Source organism: Mytilus trossulus, unplaced genomic scaffold (assembly GCF_036588685.1).
Source record: "Mytilus trossulus isolate FHL-02 unplaced genomic scaffold, PNRI_Mtr1.1.1.hap1 h1tg000244l__unscaffolded, whole genome shotgun sequence".
NCBI classification, from domain to species: Eukaryota; Metazoa; Mollusca; class Bivalvia; order Mytilida; family Mytilidae; genus Mytilus; species Mytilus trossulus.
Window position 1 is genome coordinate 3,612,796 of NW_026963317.1, and position 27,615 is coordinate 3,640,410.

General features: G+C 33.1%; 2 protein-coding genes across 4 annotated transcripts in view; one reads left to right on the top strand and one right to left on the bottom strand.

Moving 5' to 3' along the window:
- LOC134701535 (repetitive organellar protein-like) overlaps positions 1-3,723 on the top strand; it is a 36,401-nt gene extending 32,678 nt beyond the window's left edge. For all 3 annotated transcript variants that reach the window (XM_063562684.1, XM_063562685.1, XM_063562683.1), the window contains exon 2: positions 2,030-3,723. In XM_063562684.1, coding sequence (XP_063418754.1) covers positions 2,033-3,691 — 1,659 coding nt within the window. In that variant the 5' untranslated portion in view covers positions 2,030-2,032 and the 3' untranslated portion in view covers positions 3,692-3,723. The remainder of the gene's footprint in view (positions 1-2,029) is intronic.
- LOC134701523 (tRNA (32-2'-O)-methyltransferase regulator THADA-like) overlaps positions 1-27,615 on the bottom strand; it is a 259,205-nt gene that overhangs the window by 164,307 nt on the left and 67,283 nt on the right. Inside the window, exon 13 of the mRNA XM_063562672.1 lies at positions 21,418-21,493. Coding sequence (XP_063418742.1) covers positions 21,418-21,493 — 76 coding nt within the window. The remainder of the gene's footprint in view (positions 1-21,417; positions 21,494-27,615) is intronic.

Below are 27,615 nucleotides of genomic sequence, written 5' to 3' on the forward strand. Positions count from 1 at the left end.
AACCTTCCTTTTGTGGTCATAAACATTGTGTTTAAATTTCATTGATTTCTATTTACTTTAACTAAAGTAATTGTGCAAAAATCAAGAATAATGCTTATTTGGGCCCTTTTTTGGCCCCTTATTCCTAAACTGTTGAAAATAAAACTCCCAAAATCAATCCAAAACCTTTATTTTGTGGTTATAAACCTTGTGTCAAAATTTCATAGATTTCTATTAACTTAAACTAAAGTTATAGTGCGAAAACCAAGAAAATGCTTATTTGGGCCCTTTTTGGCCCCTAATTCCTAAAATGTTGGGACCAAAACTCCCAAAATCAATACCAGCCTTCCTTTTATGGTCATAAACCTTGTGTTAAAATTTCATAGATTTCTATTCACTTTTTCTAAAGTTAGAGTGCGAAAACTAAAAGTATTCGGACGACGACGACGACGACGCCAACGTGATAGCAATATACGACGAAAATTTTTTCAAAATTTGCGGTCGTATAAAAATGTATATTTCTACAATAAAATCAATAGAAATAGGCAAATGTCCAAATATTATTGGACAGGAAACATAGAGCTTATACATAGACAACAAAGATCTTTTAAAATAATGTGTTTAAGGCATTTCATGTCTTATTTGAATATTTAGTTTGTCGACCCCTGCGCTCAATGTTTCATGGTCCTTAATTTGGTTGAAGTCCAGCAGATTTTCACCAAAATCTCTTATCTTTACCTTTTTGGGATGTAAAAAATGAACGTGTTAGAATTAAACTTTGACAAAAATAGTTCTGTTTAACTTTCTCACATGTCTGTAAGTCAACTTAAAACATTTTTTGTCTTGTAACATTGAACTTTATAATCAGGGTCAAATATTGCCCTTACCGAACTAACTTTTTTAATAATCAACAATGTGATCCATCATTTATCTGTCTGATTGAGAATTATATATTCAAACTAATTCTGTTGTATGTAATCAACAAGAAGCACAGCTAGTGACCAATACAACAGGGTTAATGCATGATAATCAAATACAAGGCCCGAGAACACAGTTATTTCGTAGTGCATTTCTTTTAGACAATAAATTCAAATTAAAAAAATCGCACCTGCTCTTTCTCAAAAAGCTTTTTACAGTGTAGTGTACTACCAGTGAGACAAATAATATCAAAATTATAGAAACTTCTACCAGCTCTAACTCAAAATATTGACAATTCTGTGTTAAGGGGGTGTAAAATTCAGTTTGACAGCTTCAGACGTGATAAAATTTGACCTTTTAGAACTGGACCAATTCACTACTTAACATAAAGATTCAGCACTAAAAAAATTTTGACATGTAATTACATCCCCCAACTTAATATTTCATGCATTTAATATCAAGAAATAAATTGGGAAGGTATATCAAATAAAACATGCAAGTTATTCACTGTTTACACTAGGGACTATATTCTTAGACAACGAAAACCAAAGGACGATAACTGTGTCCTTGGGCCACAATAAGCAGCAACAAACGACAATCATTGAAGAATCCAACACATGCCTGCCCCATGTCAGGAGCCTGTAGTCATTCACTGTTTTTAGTTTGTTGTACATTATATTTAAGGAATGACTGTATTATTTTTTCTGTCTTTAATAAAATAACATAAAAAATTTGGTGTACACTGAATAACGCGCGAAATGGGTTATTTAACAGTGTGCACCATATTTTTTATGTTATTTCGAATAGACAGAAAAAATATTACAGTCGTTTCTTTTAATTTAATTATAAATTCCATTTTAAATCGTAGAAAACCATGAAAAAACATTAATGACGTCACGGTCACATGACTAAATTATGTCTATGGGCTCATAACAAAATTACGTCAGCCAATCAGAAGGGTGTTACATCTAAAATTAAATTATTTGCAATTGTTCATTGTTTTGTCCATGTCTTCGTTTCCACCTTTGATTTTTTTTTAGATTTTTCATTTTGAGTATGACACCATCCATTCACCATTAACTATTTGAACCTTGACAAGAATGCAAAATAACTTTTATCTTTAAATTTTCAGGCCATGTCATCCAGTAAACCTATTCCATGTGGACCTTGTATAGAAGGAAAAGTAAACACTAAAGCTGTCTTCTGGTGTTACAACTGTGATGAAGGATTGTGTTCAACATGTTCTGGTCATCACAAAAGATTCAAAGGAACATGTGATCATAAGACTATTGATATTAAAAATTATAACCCATCTGTCCATACTATTAAAACAGAATGTGAAAAACATGATCAACAGCTCACCTTGTACTGTCCAAGTCATTTAATGCCTTGCTGTCATGAATGTATATCCAATACACATGCAAAATGTCCCGAAATAAAAAGTCTAGCTAGCATTGTGGCTAAAACCAAGATTGAAAACTCTAAAGAATCTGTAGAGAAAGAAATTAACTCCATCTTACAACTCTTAGGTAAAATTGTAAATAACAAATCACAAAACATTAAAAGAGGAGAACAAGAATATGAAAGCATTAAAGAATTCATTGTAAAAATATGCAATGAAATAGATAAACATTTAACCCATCTAGAAAAGAAGATCTACCAAGAAGCAGATACCATCTTGAATCAGGAAAAATCAAAAGCCACAGATTTAATTGCTGAAATTGAAGAAAAACAGAAAATCTTAAAGAAAATGCAAGACCAGCTACATACAGTCATACCACACACTTCAAAACTCCAATCATTTTTAGGTGTACATCAGATTGAACAACAAGTACATCAATGTCAACGATACATAGATGATCTGGAAAATGACGACAGGGCAAAAGAATTTAACATCAAAATGGAGGAAAATAATGAAACAGAAAAGATAATAAAAAAGTTAGAATCCTTAGGTGAATTAACTGTTGTTAAAACAGATATGGATTTGAACAGAGAAACCAGTGTGAGGAGGAAAGCACAAGTAGAATCACAAGAAAAATCCAACATAAACAACATGACCATGAATGTTGAGAAAAAGATAAAGATCAACATGGATATTGAAGTGAGTGACATGATTTGTCTGATGGATGGAAGACTTATAATGGTAGAAGGGTTTGGCAAAGTTATCCTACTTTCTCCTGATGGCAAACTACAGAAACAGTTACCTATACCTGGTGAAGCTTTCAGTGTTACAGAGATCAATCAGAACACTATTGCCATAACTTATCCTTATGAGAAAGCCATTAAGATCTTCAATATGGAGAATGAAACAGTTACCAAAGTTATCACATTAGAAAAACAATGCTGGGGATTATCATCATCAGATAATTCTCTTGTCGTAGGTTTGAGTGATGATGAAATCCGTATTATAGACTTAGAAGGAAATAAACTGAAGTCAATACAAGTTGAGAGTCAAACAAACCTGTTTAACCTTGTTTACTGTAATGACAGAGTAATCTATAGTGACTATCATGGTAAAGTAGTATACTGTGTTGATCAATCAGGTAAACACATCTGGCAATATAAACAGGATTTATCAGGACCATGGGGACTTTGTACAGATACTTATGGTAACATTGTTGTAGCAGACACTGGATCTCATAGAATAATAGTAATATCAAAAGATGGAAAGGATAGTAAAGTACTGCTTAGAGATGGACTATGGAATCCTAGATGTATTTATTTGAAACAAAATGAGTCTTCAGGTTTTATATGTGGCCAAGACTTGACAAAATACAATTTATCTTCTGAATGAAATATACACTGGGGAGTCCAAATATCACCTGACTTTGATATATGTACTACAACTAACAACTCTTAATTAAATAATATATATATTTATTTAAAAAAATTGAGTCTTCAGGTTTTATTTGTGATTGCATAGGCACATACTTGACCAAATTCAAAATAGATGAAATATACAATGAGGAGTCCAATGATTACCTGATTAATTTACGATAAAGTAACACAGTACATGTACAGCAACTAACATATAAAAAAGAAGATGTGGTATGATTGCCAATGAGACAACTATCCACAAAAGACCAAAATGACACAAACATTAACAACTATAGGTCACCGCATGGCCTTCAACAATGAGCAAAGCCCATACAGCATAATCAGCTATAAAAGGCCTGGAAAAGACAATGTAAAACAATTCAAACGAGAAAACTTACAGCCTTATTTATGTAAAAAAAATGAACGAAACAAATATGTAACACATATACAAACCACAACCACTGAATTACAGGCTCCTGACTTGGGACAGGCACATACATAAATAATGTGGCGGGGTTAAACATGTTATGTCTACTTTTTTGTCTACTTATTGAATATTATACAGAATCAGTAACCTTAGTTGAGTCTTAATCAGTTATTTTGGAACATATCCTGTGTAGGAGTTTGTTATCAGTTATTTTGGAACATATCCTCTGTAGAAGTCTGTTATCAGTTATTTTGGAACATATCCTCTGTAGGAGTCTGTTATCAGTTATTTTGGAACATATCCTTTGTAGGAGTCTGTTAACAGTTATTTTGGAACATATCCTGTGTAGGAGTCTGTTTTCTGTTATTTTTTAACATATCCTGTGTAGGATTCTGTCATCAGTTATTTTGGAACATATCCTGTGTAGGAGTCTGTTATCAGTTATTTTGGAACATATCCTTTGTAGGAGTCTGTTTACAGTTTTTTTGGAACATATCCTGTGTAGGAGTCTGTAATCTGTTATTTTTGAACATATCCTGTGTAGGAGTCTGCTATCAGTTATTTTGGAACATATCCTGTGTAGGAGTCTGTTATCAGTTATTTTGGAACATATCCTGAGTAGAAGTCTGTTATCAGTTATTTTGAACATATCCTGGGTAGGAGTCTGTTATCAGTTATTTTGGAACATATCCTGTGTAGGAGTCTGTTATCAGTTATTTTGGAACATATCCTGGGTAGGATTCTGTCATCAGTTATTTTGGAACATATCCTGGGTAGAAGTCTGATATCAGTTATTTTGGAACATATCCTTGGTAGGAGTCTGTTGTCAGTTATTTCGGAATATATCCTGTGTAGAAGTCTGTTATCTGTTATTTTGGAACATATCCTGGGTAGGAGTCTGTTATCTGTTATTTTGGAACATATCCTTTGTAGGAGTCTGTTTACAGTTATTTTGGAACATATCCTGTGTAGGAGTCTGTTTACAGTTATTTTGGAACATATCCTTTGTAGGAGTCTGTTTACAGTTTTTTTGGAACATATCCTGTGTAGGAGTCTGTAATCTGTTATTTTTGAATATATCCTGTGTAGGAGTCTGCTATCAGTTAATTTGGAACATATCCTTTGTAGGAGTCTGTTATCAGTTATTGTGGAACATATCCTCTGTAGGAGTCTGTTATCAGTTATTTTGGAACATATCCTTTGTAGGAGTCTGTTTACAGTTATTTTGGAACATATCCTGTGTAGGAGTCTGTTATCAGTTATTTTGGAACATATCCTGGGTAGGAGTCTGTTATCAGTTATTTTGGAACATTTCCTGGATAGGAGTCTGTTATCAGTTATTATGGAACATATCCTGGGTAGGAGTCTGTTATCAGTTATTTTGGAACATATCCTGTGTAGGAGTCTGTTATCTGTTATTTTTTAACATATCCTGTGTAGGATTCTGTCATCAGTTATTTTGGAACATATCCTGTGTAGGAGTCTGTTATCAGTTATTTTGGAACATATCCTGTGTAGGAGTCTGTTATCAGTTATTTCGGAACATATCCTTTGAAGGAGTCTGTTTACAGTTTTTTTGGAACATATCCTGTGTAGGAGTCTGTAATCTGTAATTTTTGAACATATCCTGTGTAGGAGTCTGTTGTCAGTTATTTTGGAACATATCCTCTGTAGGAGTCTGTTATCAGTTATTTGGAACATAAAACAGCAAAATTACCATAAAAATTTCAAAGTCAGGGGCAGCAACCCAACAACCAGTTGCCAGATTCATCTGAAAATTTCAGGGCAGATAGATCTTGACTTGCTAAACAATTTAACTCCTTTCTGAATTGCTCTTAATGCTTTGGTTTCAGAGTTATAATCCAAAATCTACATTTTACCCCTATGTTCAATATTTAGCCATGGTGGTAATCTTGGTTGGTTGGCAGGGTCACTGCACATATTTTTCAAACTAGATACCTCAAAGATGATTACAGCCAAGTATGGTTAAATTTGGGCCATTAGTTTTAGAGGAGAAGATTTTTGTAAAAGATTAGAAAACAAGAGGCTCTCAAGAGCCTGAATCGCTCACCTTAATTCTTTTGGTTAAATCTCTCATCAATGATTATTTTGGCTTTTCAATTTATTTAAATGTTTTTTGGATCGTCCTGTTTTCTTCAAAAGCCAAAAAAAACCAATCATTTTCTCCTATGTTCTATTTTAGCCATAGGAGCTATGTTTCTTGACATACAAGGAAATAAAATATAAAATTTATACTAGATACTCTGAAACTCATTTATCCTAAGTTTGGCTGAAATTGAAGGGCAATAACTCCTTAAGGGGTCAATTGACAATTTTGGTCAAATTGACTTAATTGAAGATCTTACTTTGCTGAACATTATTGCTGTTTACAGTTTATTTCTATCTATAATTATATTCAAGATAATAAACAAAAACAGCAAAATTTCCTTAAAATTATCAATTAAGGGGCAGCAACCCAACAACAGGTTGTCTGATTCATCTAAAAATTTCAGGGCAGATAGATCTAGACCTGATAACAATTTTACCCACGTCAGATTTGCTCTAAATGCTTTGGTTTTTTAGTTATAAGCCAAAAACTGCATTTGACCCCTATGTTCTATTTTTAGCACTGGCGACCATGTTTGTTGATAGATCACAACTTCGGATACAATTTACAAACTACATACCCTAAAGAACATTCAGTTAAAGTTTGGAAGTATTTGGCCCAGTAGTTTCAGAGGAGAAGATTTTTGTAAAAGATTACTAAGATTTACGAAAAATTGTTAAAAATTTACTATAAAGGGCAATAACTCCTAAAGTTGTCAACTGACCATTTCTGTCATGTTGACTTATTTGTAAATCTTGCTTTGCTGAACATTATTCCTGTTTACAGTTTATCTCTATCTATAATAATATTCAAGATAATAACCAAAAACAACAAAATTTCCTTAAAATTACCAATTCAGGGGCAGCAACCCAACAACGGGTTGTCTGATTCATCTGAAAATTTCAGGGCAGATAGATCTTGACCTGATAAACAATATCACCCCCATGTCAGATTTGCTCTAAATGCTTTGGTTTTTGAGTTATAAGCCAAAAACTGCATTTGACCCCTATGTTCTATTTTTAGTAATGGCGACCATGTTTGTTGATAGATCACAACTTCCGATACAAATTACAAACTAGATACCCTAAGAAACATTCAGTTAAAATTTTGAAGTATTTGGCCCAGTAGTTTCAGAGGAGAAGATTTTTGTAAAAGATTACTAAGATTTACGAAAAATGATTAAAAATTGACTATAAAGGGCAATAACTCCTAAAGGAGTCAATTGACCATTTCCGTCATGTTGACTTATTTGTAAATCTTACTTTGCTGAACATTATTCCTGTTTACAGTTTATCTCTATCTATAATAATATTCAAGATAATAACCAAAAACAGCAAAATTTCCTTAAAATTACCAATTCAGGGGCAGCAACCCAACAACGGGTTGTCTGATTCATCTGAAAATTTCAGGGCAGATAGATCTTGACCTGATAAACAATATTACCCTTTGTCAGATTTGCTCTAAATGCTTTGGTTTTTGAGTTATAAGCCAAAAACTGCATTTGACCCCTATGTTCCATTTTAACGTTGAGTCGTTTCTGTTTTCTCTTATTTTTGAGATAAGACGTGGCACGGTACTTGTCTATCCCATATTCATGTATTTGGTTTTGATGTTATATTTGTTATTCTCGTGGTGTATTGTCTGTTGCTTGGTCCGTTTCTGTGTGCTGTTGCGTTTCGGTGTTGTGTCGTTGTTCTCCTCTTATATTTAATGCGTTTCCCTCGGTTTTGGTTTGTTGCCCCGATTTTGTTTTTTGTCCATGGATTTATGAGTTTTGAACAGCGGTATACTACTGTTGCCTTTATTTAGTAATGGCGACCATGTTTGTTAATAGATCACAACTTCGGATACAAATTACAAACTAGATAAAATGATTAAAAATTGACTATAAAGGGCAATAACTCCTAAAGGAGTCAACTGACCATTTCCGTCATGTTGACTTATTTGTAAATCTTACTTTGCTGAACATTATTCCTGTTTACAGTTTATGTCTATCTATAATAATATTCAAGATAATAACCAAAAACAGCAAAATTTCCTTAAAATTACCAATTCAGGGGCAGCAACCCAACAAAGGCTTATCTGATTCATCTGAAAATTTCAGGGCAGATAGATCTTGACCTGATAAACAATATCACCCCATGTCAGATTTGCTCTAAATGCTTTGGTTTTTGAGTTATAAGCCAAAAACTGCATTTGACCCCTATGTTCTATTTTTAGCAATGGCGACCATGTTTGTTGATAGATCAAAACTTCGGATACAATTTATAAATTAGATACCATAAGGAACATTCAGTTAAAGTTTGAAAGTATTTGGCCCAGTAGTTTCAGAGGAGAAGATTTTTGAAATAGTTTACGACGACAGACGACGACGACGTCGGACGACGACAGACGACGGACAATGACGGACGCCAAGTGATGGCATAAGCTCACTTGTCCCTTCGGGACAGGTGGTGAGCTAAAAATTACAAATAAGATTGGTAAATCAGGTGCTCCCCAGGGCACAGCTTTATACTACCCAAGTGGTCCAACCCTGAACAGTTGGCAAATTTGGTCACAATATTCAAGCTTGATACTGTCTGAATTTGGATTGTGATAAAAAATTTGACATAATATAGGTTTTTGTCACAAAACACAGATTTAACAAATCTATTGCACAATACTGTGCAATTGAAGATTTCTTCTTGAAACTTTTAAAAATTTGAATTTTGAAAATTTTTGAAAAAAAAAGGAATCCCTTAAAAAAAATGGTAAATAAAAAATCCCTCCCACCCCTCTAACTTATTGGAATCCCCTAGGAGCAATAACCTATTAACTGAATCTCATGCTTTCCTTTGTAGTATTGAACCTTGTAGTACAATTTCAGAAATATCTATTCACATAAACACAAGTTATTGTCATGATTGTTTAGAAACTAGAAACATGCTTCTTTTTGGCCCTTATTTGGCCCTTAATTCCTATGTATTTTGGGCAATTAACCAAAAAATTATTCCCAGCCTCCCTTTTGTTATATATATTACATTGTGGTACCATTTCATTGAGATCCATACAATTACACACAAGTTATTGTCTGGAAACTAGAAAAATGCTTATTTTGGCCCCTTTTTGGCCCTTAATTCCTAAACTTTGGCCCCACAACTTCTTTTATGAATTCAAACCTTCTACTTGTGGTTTCAAACATTGCTGTATAATATCAGAGCAATTGAAATACTTGTACACAAGGCTATTATACTGAAACTAGAAAAATGCTTGTTTTTGGCCCCTTTAGGGCCCCTAATAACAGTTGGGACATGATCATCCCCAAAATCAATCCAAACCTTCCTTTAGTGGTATTGAACCTTTGAAATTTTTTTTATAAAGATCTATTCCCTTATATCTGGGTGACCAATGCATATCCATCTCACTCCATTGGATCTATCTAATGCTTACTATCCGATATTCAGTTGGACATACCCCCCCCCCCCCCGCAAAGCTTTCCTGCCTTTTAAAAATGGCTGGATGCCCTCCTGAAGAAGCCAAACCCTATACAATGACCATAAATTATTACACATGTTCCTTAATCACTGATATTTCAAGCAGTCACTGAATCTTGAAAATGAGGCTTTGAGAATGGACAAATGAAATACAGAATCTTTGTAAAATACGGAATCTGCATCCAAAGTATGAAGAATCTAGGTCTTCTACATTTTGAAATATTCAGCTTTATAAATTTACATATAGTTTATGCTTACTCCAGATATTAATCCCTTTGTTTTGCATTCAACAACTTTCGTGGCAGGCAGAGCAAAAATGTTAACTATAGTGTTTTCTATTATTATTTTGTTTATATTATTTTCAGGTACATTATACTGGTTGGTTTTGTTTATAGATTAGAAAAGACACTAGAATAGATTTAGACTTTGTGTGGAAGCCAAATGTAGTCATTTAACAAAAAAATATTTAGTTTTATTAGTAAAGCTCATTGAAATATTTATTGACAGTATGATTCCTAAAATGAAACAAATTTTATTGCATAGAAAACATTGATTCTATATATAGACACGGTTAAAACCAGAGCAAAATCACACTATAATACAAAGTTATAGCAAATATTTTGTCACCTTATAAGATGAGAGACAAAATACATGTATATCCAGATTCCACAAAGATTTTTTCTGTATTTAGAAACATGGTAAGACCATTTTTCTCTAATAGAAAATTTAAATCCCACTGATGTCTTTAATTATGACAATGTTTATTTTGAACTTTTATTTTTTGGGTCAGTTATTTTCTACGTCATTTAAATATTCAATAATTAGCTGAATCAGGTATTGACATGTCCTTAATAACTTCCTAGTTGGTCGACATTGAAGAAACCGTGAAAGAGAACTAATCTTTTGTCATTACAAAATCAACAGGTATTTGGTTAAATTATAAGTTATTTTATTTAATCACTAGGTATAAAACACAGAGTAATGTGTATGTAATCATGTCCATACATTGTAAAAAATATGTCTTATTGTTCAAAGGAGTAGGTTCTAAGGTCCTAAAATGGCCCCCTTTTTTAGCGTAAATTTCAAGCTAGGATTTATTGAGCAATATCACAAAAAATTATAGCTAATACAGTGATTAGATAGGAAATAAACCATTTTGTTGAAAATTTACATTCCTGCATTTTATTATGACCTCACAAGTTGTACTCATATTAAAAAAAATGTATATTTCTACAATAAAATCAATAGAAATAGGCAAATTTCCAAATATTATTGGACAGGAAACATAGAGCTTATACATAGACAACAAAGATCTTTTAAAATAATGTGTTTAAGGCATTTCATGTCTTATTTGAATATTTAGTTTGTCAACCCCTGCGCTCAATGTTTCATGGTCCTTAATTTGGTTGAAGTCCAGCAGATTTTTACCAAAATCTCTTATCTTTACCTTTTTGGGATGTAAAAAATGAACGTGTTAGAATTAAACTTTGACAAAAATAGTTCTGTTTAACTTTCTCACATGTCTGTAAGTCAACTTAAAACATTTTTTGTCTTGTAAAATTGAACTTTATAATCAGGGTCAAATATTGCCCTTACTGAACTAAGTTCTTTAATAATCAACAATGTAATCCATCATTTATCTGTCTGATTGAGAATTATATATTCAAACTAATTCTGTTGTATGTAATCAACAAGAAGCACAGCTAGTGGCCAATACAACAGGGTTAATGCATGATAATCAAATACAAGGCCCGAGAACACAGTTATTTCGTAGTGCATTTCTTTTAGACAATAAATTCAAATTAAAAAAATCGCACCTGCTCTTTCTCAAAAAGCTTTTTACAGTGTAGTGTACTACCAGTGAGACAAATAATATCAAAATTATAGAATATTCTACCAGCTCTAACTCAAAATATTGACAATTCTGTGTTAAGGGGGTGTAAAATTCAGTTTGACAGCTTCAGACGTGATAAAATTTGACCTTTTAAAACTGGACCAATTCACTACTTAACATAAAGATTCAGCACTAAAATTTATTTGACATGTAATTACATCCCCCAACTTAATATTTCATGCATTTAATATCAAGAAATAAATTGGGAAGGTATATCAAATAAAACATGCAAGTTATACACTGTTTACACTAGGGACTATATTCGTAGACAACGAAAACCAAAGGACGATAACTGTGTCCTTGGGCCACAATAAGCAGCAACAAACGACAATCATTGAAGAATCCAACACGTCCCTGTCCCAAGTCAGGAGCCTGTAGTCATTCACTGTTTTTAGTTTGTTGAACATTATATTTAAGGAATGACTGTATTATTTTTTCTGTCTTTAAAGAAATAACATCAAAAATTTGGTGTACACTGAATAACGCGCGTAATGGGTTATTTAACAGTGTGCACCAAATTTTGTATGTTATTTCGAATAGACAGAAAAAATATTACAGTCATTTCTTTTAATTTAATTATAAATTCCATTTTAAATCGTAGAAAACCATGAAAAAACATTGATGACGTCACGGTCACATGACTAAATTATGTCTATGGGCTCATAACAAAATTACGTCAGCCAATCAGAAGGGCGTTACATCTAAAATTAAATTATTTGCAATTGTTCATTGTTTTGTCTATGTGTTCGTTTTCACCTTTGAATTTTTTTTTATATTTTTCATTTCGAGTATCACCATCATTCACCATTAACTATTTGAACATTGACAAGAAAGCAAAATAACTTTTATCTTTGAAATTTTCAGGCCATGTCATCCAGTAAACCTATTCCATGTGGACCTTGTATAGAAGGAAAAGTAAACACTAAAGCTGTCTTCTGGTGTTACAACTGTGATGAAGGATTGTGTTCAACATGTTCTGGTCATCACAAAAGATCCAAAGAAACACGAGATCATAAGACTATTGATATTAAAAGTTATAACCCATCTGTCCAAACTATTAAAACAGAATGTGACAAACATGGTCAACAGCTCACCTTGTACTGTCCAAGTCATTTAATGCCTTGCTGTGATGAATGTATATCCGATACACATGCAAAATGTACCGGAATAAAAAGTCTAGCTAGCATTGTGGATAAAACCAAGATTGAAAAATCTAAAGAAGCTGTGGAGAAAGAAATTAACTCCATCTTACAAATCTTAGGTAAAATTGTAAATAACAAATCACAAAACATTAAAAGAGGAGAACAAGAATATGAAAGCATTAAAGAATTCATTGTAAAAATACGCAATGAAATAGATAAACATTTAACCCACCTAGAAAAGAAGATATACCAAGAAGCAGATACCATCTTGAATCAGGAAAAATCAAAAGCCACAGATTCAATCACTGAAATTGAAGAAAAACAGAAAATCTTAAAGAAAATGCAAGATCAGTTACATACAGTCATGCCACATGCCTCAAAACTCCAATCATTTCTAGGAGTACATCAGATTGAACAACAAGTACATCAATGTCAACGATACATAGATGATCTTGAAAATGACGACAGGGCAAAACAATTTAACATCAAAATGGAGGAAAATAATGAAACAGAAAAGATAATAAAAAAGTTAGAATCCTTAGGTGAATTAACTGTTGTTAAAACAGATATGGATTTGAACAGAGAAACCAGTGTGAGGAGGAAAGCACAAGTAGAATCACGAGAACAATCAAACATAAACAACATGACCATGAACATTGAGACACAGATAAAGATAAACATGAAGATTATGAGTGACATGATTTGTCTTATGGATGGAAGACTTATAATGGTAGAATGGCTTGACAAAGTTAACCTACTTACTTCTGATGGCAAACTACTGAAACATTTACCTATACCTGGTAATGCCTTCGGCGTTACACAGATCAATCAGAACACTATTGCCATAACTTATCCTTATGAGACAGCCATTAAGATCTTCAATATAGAGAATGAAACAGTTAACAAAGTTATCACATTAGAAAAAGAATGCTGGGGATTATCATCATCAGATGATTCTCTTGTTGTAGGTTTAGAAAAAGATGAAATCCGTATTATAGACTTGGAAAGAAATACAATGAAGTCAATACAAGTTGAGTGTAAATATTACCTGTATGACCTTGTTTACTGTAATGACAGAGTAATCTATAGTGACTACATTGGTAAAGCAGTATACTGTGTTGATCAATCAGGTAAACAGATCTGGCAATATACACAGGATTTATCAAGACCAAAAGGACTTTGTATAGATACTTATGGTAACATTATTGTAGCAGACACTGGATCTCATAGAATAATAGTAATATCAAAAGATGGAAAGGAGAGTAAAGTACTGCTTAGTGATGGACTTTCGAATCCTAGATGTATTTGTTTGAAACAAAATGAGTCTTCAGGTTTCATTTGTGATAACAGTGACAAACGCTTGACAAAATTCAATTTATCTTCTGAATGAATATACACTGTGGAGTCCAAATATCGCCTGACTTTGATACATGTACTAAAACTAACAACTCTTTATTGATATATATTTTTAAAAATTGAGTCTTCAGGTTTTATTTGTGATTGCATAGGCACATACCTGACAAAATTCAAAATAGATGAAATATACACTGAGGAGTCCAATGATTACCTGATTAATTTACGATAAACTAACACAGTACATGTACAGCAACTAACATATAAAAAAGAAGATGTGGTATGATTGCCAATGAGACAACTATCCACAAAAGACCAAAATGACACAAAATTAACAACTATAGGTTCCGTACAGCCTTCAACAATGAGCAAAGCTAATACCGCATAGTCAGACATAAAAGGCCCCGATAAGACAATGTAAAACAATTCAAACGAGAAAACTAACAGCCTTATTTATGTAAAATAATGAACGAAAAACAAATATGTAACACATATACAAACGACAACCACTGAATTACAGGCTCCTGACTTGGAACAGGCACATACATAAATAATGTGCCGGGGTTAAACATGTTATGTCTACTTATTAAATATCATACAGAATCAGTAAACTTAGTTGAGTCTGTTATCAGTTATTTTGGAACATATCCTGTGTAGGATCTCCTCAGCATGTTCATAATTATCAACATCTATTAACTTCTAAAATATTGAGGTTCAATTTGATATCTGGCATGAGATTCAAAGGATTCAATAACAGGCTATTATTTGAACTTTGAATTATTTTCAATTATGGAATTTGCATAATTTCTTGTGTTTAAATTTTTTTGATATATCCTATGTTTATTTGGTATTATAATCTTAATAGAGGTTAATAACACTTTCCATACAAATTGTTTTGGTTAGATAGTGTTGTGTGTGGCACAGTTTATTCTATTGAAAATATGAAATTTTCTTTGTAATAGAAAGTGTTGTGCGCAGCACAGAACATTTCTGTACAGAAAAAAACATGGAATTTATTAAAAATTCAATAACAATTATTCAAGCAAATTCCATAATTAAAAATAATTCCAAGTTTAAATAATAGCATGTTCAATGTTAAATAAGAATAATGACAAAATTTTTTGTGTTGATTGAAAATAACACATCTCCGGTATATGTCATATATAGTTTCCAGTAGTACAAGACAGGGGACAGATCCAGATATTTAAAAAAAGGAGGGGGGTAGGTGGAGGGTGTCCAAACCCAGGACAAAGAGGGGGATTCCAACTATATGTCCCCATTCAAATGCATTGATTGTCCAAAAAAAAAAAGGGAGGTTCCAACCCCCAGAACCCTCCCCCTTGATCCGCCAAAGCAAAAAAACCAGGATGGATTCAAACAGAAATGGTTTGAAAAGTAGATCAGATGCTCTGCAAGGTGCAGCTTCATATGATAGCAGAGGTCGAACCCCGAACAGTTGGGGCAAGTATGGACACTACATTCTAGCTTGACAAAGCTCTGAATTTGGATTGTGATTAAATAGTTGAAACAGCATAGGTTTCTGACACAGAATGAATGTGGTCAAATGAACTTAAATAACATGAATGAACGAATGAACATAAAAATCTAAACTAAAACAAGCTAGTACTTTTCTTGTACTTCAGGTTTAAACAAGTTTGTCTTATCTGTCTTATCACAATAAGGAGATGTGGTATGATCTCCAATGAGCAATCGTAAATCAAATAGCCTGCTTTTTCTTGAACCATAATCAAGTAATAATGAGAGGGTGAAGCTCAACTCCCTGTCATACAGACATACCTTACAAATATACCATTCAACAAATATAGTTGACAATTGCTTAATGTATATGAAAAATAACAAAACCATTAAACAAGAATGTGTCCAAAGTACGAGGATGCCCTACTTGCACTTCCTTTTTCTATATACAATTTACCATGAAATTGGAGTATAAAACTCTAATTTGACATTTAAAATTAGAAAGATTAAATCATATGAAACATGTGTACTAAGTTTCAAGGACTTCAACTTCATCAAAAACTACGTTGACCAAAAACTTTAACCTGAATCGGGACAGACGGATAGATGGATTAACGGACGAACAACCAAACAGAGACCAGAAAACATAATGCCCTTCTACTATCCCCAAGACATCAATGGTCATAATCTCAATTTAAATTTCAAATGGAGTTTGCAACCATAATTACCCGTTTAAATACATCATAAAAGTCTTACAAGAGTGCACACACTGAAATGTCTCGCCTTCTATACTAATCATTGATATTATGTTGATAGTCCTAAGTATAAAGCTTTATTACAACTGTCACATAAAATTAACATTAACCAAGATAACTAAACAAAGACCAAAAAAACTTGAAAATGAGGTCAAGGTCAGATGAACCATGCCAGGCAGACATGTACAGCTAACAATGCTTCTATACAACATGTACAGTTGACCTATAGCTATTAGGCTATTACTTATAGTTTTAAAAGAAAAATAGACCAAAACATTAAAAAACTTAACACTGTGCAATGAACCGTGAAAATGAGGTCAGGGTCAAATAAAACCTGCACGACTGACATAAAGATCATAAAATATTTCCATGCACCAAATATAGTATACCTATGGATTAGATAAAAAGACCAAAACTCAAAAACTTAACTTTGACCACTGAACCATGAAAATGAGGTCAAATTCACATGACATCTGCCTGCTAGATATGTACACCTTACAATCATTCCATAAAACCAATATAGTAGACCTATTGCATAAAGTATGGGAAAAACAGACAAAAACACAAAAACTTAACTATGACCACTGAATCATGAAAATGAGGTCAAGGTGAGATGACACCTGCCAGTTGGACATGTACACCTTACTGTCCATCCATACACCGAATATACTAGACCTATTGCTTATAATATCTGAGATATGGACTTGACCGACAAAACTTAACCTTGTTCACTGATCCATGAAATGAGGTCGAGGTCAAGTGAAAACTGTCTAACAGACATGAAGACCTTGCAAGGTATGCACATATCAAATATAGTTATCCTTCTACTTATAATAAGGGAGAATTCAACATTACAAAAAATCTAAACTTTTTTTTAAAGTGGTCACTGAACCATGAAAATGAGGTCAAGGACATTGGGCATGTGACTGACAGAAACTTTGACACATGAGGCATCTATATACAATTAAGTATGAAGCATCCAGGTCTTCGACCTTCTAAAATATAAAGCTTTTAAGAAGTTAGCTAACACAGCCCCAGCCACCGTAGCCGCCAGATCACTATCCCTATGTAGAGCTTTCTGCAACAAAAGTTGCAGGCTCGTGAAAAATAGAAAATGACATACATTCATGGCTAATATTAATAATATTTAATAGTAACTTAACATAAATTGCTTCCCCAAGTGCAGCTGAAAACTAATGCAGATGTCCAACCATGAAAAGTGAACACAATATTCATGCTAAATAAAGGTCTGAATTTGGATCATAATTAAATTTTTTACACTTATATATTTTTGTTTCTGACACAGAATAACTATTGTCAAAGAACTTATATTCAATTCTTTGATTTTGTGCAATACACTAGCTATGCTGTTGTAAATTGCCCCCCCCCCTCAACAACTAAAAAAAATATGCCTATCTTCTTTTTGTGGTTTCAAACTATGTGTTTAAATTTCATAGAGATCCATTCACTTAAACTAAATGTCTTGGACGATTACAAAAAAATTGTGTGGTCGTATAAAAGTGTTGCTTACAGTTATTAACCAGATGCTCTGCAGGATGCAGCTTTATACAACCGCAGAGTTGGAGCCCTGAACATTTGGGCAAGTATGGACACAACTTTCAAGCTTGATACAGCTCTGAATTTGGATTGAGATTAAGTAGTTGACACAGCACAGGTTTCTGACACAGAATGAATGTGGTCTGAGAACTTAAACTTAAAAACTTTAAATTTTAAATTGGACATTACCTATGATGGTCCAATATCCAAAATCTAATTCATGGTTAGATCAAGCATATCAAAGAACCCAAAGAATTCATTTTTTTATGAAATCAAATAAAGTTCAATTTTGGACCCTAAGGACCTCAATGTGGACCAATTTGATAACTTGGCTTATATATCAAAAATCTAAATACATAGTTAGTTTCAGCATAAACCAAAGAACCCCATATATTCAATTTTGTTTGAAATCAAACAAAGTTTAACTGGACCCCAATTTGGACCAACTTGAAAACTGGGCCTATAATAAACCAGATGCTCCGCAGGGCGTAGCTTTATACGACCGCAGAGGTTGAACCCTGAAGGGTTGGGGCAAGTATGGACACAACATTCAAGCTGGATTCCACTCTAAATTTGGATTGTGATTAAATAGTTGACACAGCATAGGTTTCTGACACAGAATGAATGTATACAAATGAACTTAAAATTTTTGTTTTCTCTTAGAGCAATTCACTATGCTGTTGAATATTAATCCTCTCAAAAAAATGTTTGAAGAAATTTTCTTTTTATTTATGAAATTTCAAATGAGAAAAATTGAACCCAATTTTTTATTCACATCCCCCTTTCCCTTATTCCAAAACTAATTTCAATTAAAATATTCTAATGGAGTTTGCAACAATTACTACTCATTTAAATACATCATAAAATATTAAGATGTAAAAAAACTGCTTGTTATCACTGAATGGTAAAGATTATTTAAATTTACCATTTGGTAGTAAAAAGTGAATATACATTGTATATTGTATATAACAAAGATTTAAGTTGATTCTGGACAAAGAAAGATAACTCCAATTAAAAAAAATTCTTGCAGATATTTCTTGCTTACTATACTGGACAAAGAAAGATAACTCTTAATTAAAAAAATTTGCTATTTCACAATATTGTGAAATTAGATATTTCTTGCCATTGCACAATACTGTGCAATTGAAAAGACTTGCTATTGCACAATACTTAATATAATAATTTTAGATCCTGATTTGGACCAACTTGAAAACTGGGCCCATAATCAAAAATCTAAGTACATGTTTAGATTCAGCATATCAAAGAGGCCCAAGAATTTAATTTTTGTTAAAATCAAACTTAGTTTAATTTTGGACCCTTTGCACTTTAATTTAGACCAATTTTAAAACTGGGCCAAAAATTAAGAATCTACATACACAGTTAGATTTGGCATATCAAAGAACCCCAATTATTCAATTTTTGATGAAATCAAACAATGTTTAATTTTGGACCTCGAATTGGGCCAACTTGAAAACTGGGCCAATAATCAAAAATCTAAGTACATTTTTAGATTCAGCATATCAAAGAACCCCAAGGTTTCAATTTTTGTTAAAATCAAACTAAGTTTAATTTTGGACCCTTTGGACCTTAATGTAGACCAATTTGAAAACGGGACCAAAAATTAAGAATCTACATACACAGTTAGATTCGGCATATTAAAGAACCCCAATTATTCAATTTTGATGAAATCAAACAAAGTTTAATTTTGGACCCTTTGGGCCCCTTTTTCCTTAACTGTTGGGACCAAAACTCCCAAAATCAATACCAACCTTCCTTTTATAGTCATAAACCTTATGTTTAAATTTCATAGATTTCTATTTACTTATACTAACGCTATGGTGCGAAAACCAAGAAAAATGCTTATTTGGGTCCCTTTTTGGCCCCTTATTCCTAAACTGTTGGGACCGAAACTCCCAAAATCAATACCAACCTTCCTTTTGTGGACATCAACATTGTGTTTAAATTTCATTGATTTCTATTCACTTTAACTAAAGTTATTGTGCGAAAACCAAGAATAATGCTTATTTGGGCCCTTTTTTGGCCCCTAATTCCTAAACTGTTGAAACCAAAACTCCCAAAATCAATCCCAACCTTTCTTTTGTGGTCATAAACCTTGTGTCAAAATTTCATAGATTTCTATTAACTTAAACTAAAGTTATAGTGCCAAAACCAAGAAAATGCTTATTTGGGCCCTTTTTGGCCCCTAATTCCTAAAATGTTGGGACCAAAACTCCCAAAATCAATACCAGCCTTCCTTTTATGGTCATAAACCTTGTGTTAAAATTTCATAGATTTCTATTCACTTTTACTAAAGTTAGAGTGCGAAAACTAAAAGTATTCGGACGACGACGACGACGACGCCAACGTGATAGCAATATACGACGAAATTTTTTTAAAAATTTGCGGTCGTATAAAAATCTTAATACATGTTTAAATTCAGCATATCAAAGAACCCCAAGGATTAAATTTGTGTTGAAATCAAACAAAGTTTAATTTTGGACCTCAATTTGGACCAACTTGAAAACCGGGCCCTTTGGAAATTAATGTAGACCAATTTGAAAATGGGACAAAATATAAAGAATCTACATACACAGATTCAGCATGTCAAAGAACCCCAATTATTCAATTTTTGATATAATCAAACAAAGTTTAATTTGGACCCTTTGGGCGCCTTATTCCTAAACTGTTGGGACCAAAACTCCCTAATCAATCCAAACCTTCCTTTTGTGTTGATAAACCTTGTGTTTGAATTTCATAGATTTCTATTTACTTATACTAAAGTTATTTTTCAAAAACCAAGAATAATGCTTATTTTGGCCCTTTTTTGGCCCCTAATTCCTAAACTGTTGGCCTGGACCCAAACTCCCAAAAATCAATCCCAACCTTCCATTTGTTGCCATTAATGTTGTGTTTAAATTTCATAGATTTCTATTTACTTTTGTAAAGTAATTGTGCGAGAATCAAAAATTATGCTTATTTGGGCCCTGTGTTTGCCCCTTATTCGGAAACAGTTGGGACCCAAACTCCCAAAATCAATCCCAACCTTCCTTTTGTGGTCATAAACCTTGTGTTTAAATTTCATAGATTTCTATTAGCTTATACAAAAGTTATTGTGCGAAAACCAAGAATAATGCTTATTTGGGCCCTTTTTTGCCCTAATTCCTAAACTGTTTGGACCAAAACTTCCAATATCAATCCCAATCTTTCTTTTATGGTTATAAACCTTGTGTTTAAATTTCATAGGTTTCTATTAACTTAAACTAGAGTTATAGTGCAAAAGCCAAGAAAATGCTTATTTGGGCTCTTCTGGCCAGGTGAGCTAATTAAAAGAGAATAAACAAAGTATGACAGCTACAGGAATTCAACTTAAGAGATTGGCAATTGTAGTCCACAGCTTAGATTTTGTAGACCACATAAATAGTCCTATACAAGAAAAGCAGGAATTTAAGTAGCCCACACCAAATTTTCGGGGCCATTGGTGAGTTGGTCCATGCTAATTACAGGCCCTGGCAGACTTACCAGATTGTGTTGACAGTTGTTTCAGTATGTATGGCAGTATTTCTTTATCCTTCTTCAATAGTTTGGTCAAAATATACTGAAAAATCAATATGAAGTCAGTACTCTACAAAATAATGTTATGAACCTGTATCACAAATATAAATATAACTGCAATAATGAATTTATCAGTCTTTATACACCATTAATCAAACTTGTTCATTTCAAGTCTTTTTATTTTTGAACTGATTATCTTTAACAAAAAATCAAAATAAAAGCAACAAAAGAATGTCATTTTAGAGAGTGAAAATTTCAGGAAAAATTGTATTCTTTTGGTCATTTTCGTTTGACCCTAGCATTGTCTGTTTCTCTTCATATCTTGTTTTGAATTGTTCCATTCGTAATGTTTTACTTGTTCTAATATATGTTATTAATTGTTGATTGCCTGTTAAACTAAACTTACTTCTATAACATTGTTGATTTGTTGTTTGTTGTCCAGAGCTAGAACTGTTGAACTATACTGACCTCTATAACATTGTTGATTTGTTGTTTGTTGTCCAGAGCTAGAACTGTTGAACTATACTGACCTCTATAACATTGTTGATTTGTTGTTTGTTGTCCAGAGCTAGAACTGTTGAACTATACTGACCTCTATAACATTGTTGATTTGTTGTTTGTTGTCCAGAGCTAGAACTGTTAAACTATACAGACCTCTATAACATTGTTGATTTGTTGTTTGTTGTCCAGAGCTAGAACTGTTAAACTATACTGACCTCTATAACATTGTTGATTTGTTGTTTGTTTTCTAGAGCTTGAACTGTTGAACTACACTGACCTCTATAACATTGTTGATTTGTTGTTTGTTATCCAGAGCTAGAACTGTTAAACTATACTGACCTCTATAACATTGTTGATTTGTTGTTTGTTGTCCAGAGCTAGAACTGTTGAACTATACAGACCTCTATAACATTGTTGATTTGTTGTTTGTTGTCCAGAGCTAGAACTGTTAAACTATACTGACCTCTATAACATTGTTGATTTGTTGTTTGTTGTCCAGAGCTAGAACTGTTAAACTATACTGACCTCTATAACATTGTTGATTTGTTGTTTGTTTTCTAGAGCTTGAACTGTTGAACTATACTGACCTCTATAACATTGTTGATTTGTTGTTTGTTGTCCAGAGCTAGAACTGTTGAACTATACTGACCTCTATAACATTGTTGATTTGTTGTTTGTTGTCCAGAGCTAGAACTGTTAAACTATACTGACCTCTATAACATTGTTGATTTGTTGTTTGTTGTCCAGAGCTAGAACTGTTGAACTATACTGACCTCTATAATATTGTTGATTTGTTGTTTGTTGTCCAGAGCTAGAACTGTTGAACTATACTGACCTCTATAACATTGTTGATTTGTTGTTTGTTGTCCAGAGCTAGAACTGTTAAACTATACTGACCTCTATAACATTGTTGATTTGTTGTTTGTTGTCCAGAGCTAGAACTGTTAAACTATACTGACCTCTATAACATTGTTGATTTGTTGTTTGTTGTCCAGAGCTAGAACTGTTAAACTATACTGACCTCTATAACATTGTTGATTTGTTGTTTGTTGTCTAGAGCTAGAACTGTTAAACTATACTGACCTCTATAACATTGTTGATTTGTTGTTTGTTGTCCAGAGCTAGAACTGTTAAACTATACTGACCTCTATAACATTGTTGATTTGTTGTTTGTTGTCCAGAGCTAGAACTGTTAAACTATACTGACCTCTATAACATTGTTGATTTGTTGTTTGTTGTCCAGAGCTAGAACTGTTGAACTATACTGACCTCTATAACATTGTTGATTTGTTGTTTGTTGTCCAGAGCTAGAACTGTTAAACTATACTGACCTCTATAACATTGTTGATATGTTGTTTGTTGTCTAGAGCTTGAACTGTTGAACTATACAGACCTCTATAACATTGTTGATTTGTTGTTTGTTGTCCAGAGCTAGAACTGTTAAACTATACTGACCTCTATAACATTGTTGATTTGTTGTTTGTTGTCCAGAGCTAGAACTGTTGAACTATACTGACCTCTATAACATTGTTGATTTGTTGTTTGTTGTCCAGAGCTAGAACTGTTGAACTATACTGACCTCTATAACATTGTTGATTTGTTGTTTGTTATCCAGAAGTAGAACTGTTGAACTATACTGACCTCTATAACATTGTTGATTTGTTGTTTGTTGTCCAGAGCTAGAACTGTTGAACTATACAGACCTCTATAACATTGTTGATTTGTTGTTTGTTGTCCAGAGCTAGAACTGTTGAACTATACTGACCTCTATAACATTGTTGATTTGTTGTTTGTTGTCCAGAGCTAGAACTGTTGAACTATACAGACCTCTATAACATTGTTGATTTGTTGTTTGTTGTCCAGAGCTAGAACTGTTGAACTATACTGACCTCTATAACATTGTTGATTTGTTGTTTGTTGTCCAGAGCTAGAACTGTTGAACTATACTGACCTCTATAACATTGTTGATTTGTTGTTTGTTGTCCAGAGCTAGAACTGTTAAACTACACTGACCTCTATAACATTGTTGATTTGTTGTTTGTTGTCCAGAGCTAGAACTGTTAAACTATACTGACCTCTATAACATTGTTGATTTGTTGTTTGTTGTCCAGAGCTAGAACTGTTGAACTATACTGACCTCTATAACATTGTTGATTTGTTGTTTGTTGTCTAGAGCTAGAACTGTTAAACTATACTGACCTCTATAATATTGTTGATTTGTTGTTTGTTGTCCAGAGCTAGAACTGTTGAACTATACTGACCTCTATAACATTGTTGATTTGTTGTTTGTTGTCCAGAGCTAGAACTGTTGAACTATACAGACCTCTATAACATTGTTGATTTGTTGTTTGTTGTCTAGAGCTAGAACTGTTAAACTATACTGACCTCTATAACATTGTTGATTTGTTGTTTGTTGTCCAGAGCTAGAACTGTTAAACTATACTGACCTCTATAACATTGTTGATTTGTTGTTTGTTATCCGGAGCTAGAACTGTTAAACTATACTGACCTCTATAACATTGTTGATTTGTTGTTTGTTGTCCAGAGCTAGAACTGTTGAACTATACTGACCTCTTTAACATTGTTGATTTCTTGTTTGTTGTCCAGAGCTAGAACTGTTGAACTATACTGACCTCTATAACATTGTTGATTTGTTGTTTGTTGTCCAGAGCTAGAACTGTTAAACTATACTGACTTCTATAACATTGTTGATTTGTTGTTTGTTATCCAGAAGTAGAACTGTTGAACTATACTGACCTCTATAACATTGTTGATTTGTTGTTTGTTGTCCAGAGCTAGAACTGTTAAACTATACTGACCTCTATAACATTGTTGATTTGTTGTTTGTTGTCCAGAGCTAGAACTGTTAAACTATACTGACTTCTATAACATTGTTGATTTGTTGTTTGTTGTCCAGAGCTAGAACTGTTAAACTATACTGACCTCTATAACATTGTTGATTTGTTGTTTGTTGTCCAGAGCTAGAACTGTTGAACTATACTGACCTCTATAACATTGTTGATTTGTTGTTTGTTATCCAGAGCTAGAACTGTTAAACTATACTGACCTCTATAACATTGTTGATTTGTTGTTTGTTGTCCAGAGCTAGAACTGTTGAACTATACTGACCTCTATAACATTGTTGATTTGTTGTTTGTTATCCAGAGCTAGAACTGTTAAACTATACTGACCTCTATAACATTGTTGATTTGTTGTTTGTTGTCCAGAGCTAGAACTGTTGAACTATACTGACCTCTATAACATTGTTGATTTGTTGTTTGTTATCCAGAGCTAGAACTGTTGAACTATACTGACCTCTATAACATTGTTGATTTGTTGTTTGTTGTCCAGAGCTAGAACTGTTGAACTATACTGACCTCTATAACATTGTTGATTTGTTGTTTGTTATCCAGAGCTAGAACTGTTGAACTATACAGACCTCTATAACATTGTTGATTTGTTGTTTGTTGTCTAGAGCTAGAACTGTTGAACTATACTGACCTCTATAACATTGTTGATTTGTTGTTTGTTGTCCAGAGCTAGAACTGTTGAACTATACTGACCTCTATAACATTGTTGATTTGTTGTTTGTTGTCCAGAGCTAGAACTGTTAAACTACACTGACCTCTATAACATTGTTGATTTGTTGTTTGTTGTCCAGAGCTAGAACTGTTGAACTATACTGACCTCTATAACATTGTTGATTTGTTGTTTGTTGTCCAGAGGTAGAACTGTTGAACTATACTGACCTCTATAACATTGTTGATTTGTTGTTTGTTGTCCAGAGCTAGAACTGTTAAACTATACTGACCTCTATAACATTGTTGATTTGTTGTTTGTTGTCCAGAGCTAGAACTGTTGAACTATACTGACCTCTATAACATTGTTGATTTGTTGTTTGTTGTCCAGAGCTAGAACTGTTAAACTATACTGACCTCTATAACATTGTTGATTTGTTGTTTGTTGTCCAGAGCTAGAACTGTTAAACTATACTGACCTCTATAACATTGTTGATTTGTTGTTTGTTGTCCAGAGCTAGAACTGTTAAACTATACTGACCTCTATAACATTGTTGATTTGTTGTTTGTTGTCCAGAGCTAGAACTGTTGAACTATACTGACCTCTATAACATTGTTGATTTGTTGTTTGTTGTCCAGAGCTAGAACTGTTAAACTATACTGACCTCTATAACATTGTTGATTTGTTGTTTGTTGTCCAGAGCTAGAACTGTTGAACTATACTGACCTCTATAACATTGTTGATTTGTTGTTTGTTGTCTAGAGCTAGAACTGTTAAACTATACTGACCTCTATAACATTGTTGATTTGTTGTTTGTTGTCCAGAGCTAGAACTGTTAAACTATACTGACCTCTATAACATTGTTGATTTGTTGTTTGTTGTCCAGAGCTAGAACTGTTGAACTATACTGACCTCTATAACATTGTTGATTTGTTGTTTGTTGTCTAGAGCTAGAACTGTTAAACTATACTGACCTCTATAACATTGTTGATTTGTTGTTTGTTGTCCAGAGCTAGAACTGTTGAACTATACTGACCTCTATAACATTGTTGATTTGTTGTTTGTTGTCCAGAGCTAGAACTGTTGAACTATACTGACCTCTATAACATTGTTGATTTGTTGTTTGTTGTCCAGAGCTAGAACTGTTGAACTATACTGACCTCTATAACATTGTTGATTTGTTGTTTGTTGTCTAGAGCTTGAACTGTTGAACTATACTGACCTCTATAACATTGTTGATTTGTTGTTTGTTGTCCAGAGCTAGAACTGTTAAACTACACTGACCTCTATAACATTGTTGATTTGTTGTTTGTTGTCCAGAGCTAGAACTGTTGAACTATACTGACCTCTATAATATTGTTGATTTGTTGTTTGTTGTCCAGAGCTAGAACTGTTAAACTATACTGACCTCTATAACATTGTTGATTTGTTGTTTGTTGTCCAGAGCTAGAACTGTTAAACTATACTGACCTCTATAACATTGTTGATTTGTTGTTTGTTGTCCAGAGCTAGAACTGTTGAACTATACTGACCTCTATAACATTGTTGATTTGTTGTTTGTTGTCTAGAGCTTGAACTGTTGAACTATACTGACCTCTATAACATTGTTGATTTGTTGTTTGTTGTCCAGAGCTAGAACTGTTGAACTATACTGACCTCTATAACATTGTTGATTTGTTGTTTGTTGTCTAGAGCTTGAACTGTTGAACTATACAGACCTCTATAACATTGTTGATTTGTTGTTTGTTGTCCAGAGCTAGAACTGTTGAACTATACTGACCTCTATAACATTGTTGATTTGTTGTTTGTTGTCTAGAGCTAGAACTGTTAAACTATACTGACCTCTATAATATTGTTGATTTGTTGTTTGTTGTCCAGAGCTAGAACTGTTGAACTATACTGACCTCTATAACATTGTTGATTTGTTGTTTGTTGTCCAGAGCTAGAACTGTTGAACTATACAGACCTCTATAACATTGTTGATTTGTTGTTTGTTGTCTAGAGCTAGAACTGTTAAACTATACTGACCTCTATAACATTGTTGATTTGTTGTTTGTTGTCCAGAGCTAGAACTGTTAAACTATACTGACCTCTATAACATTGTTGATTTGTTGTTTGTTATCCGGAGCTAGAACTGTTAAACTA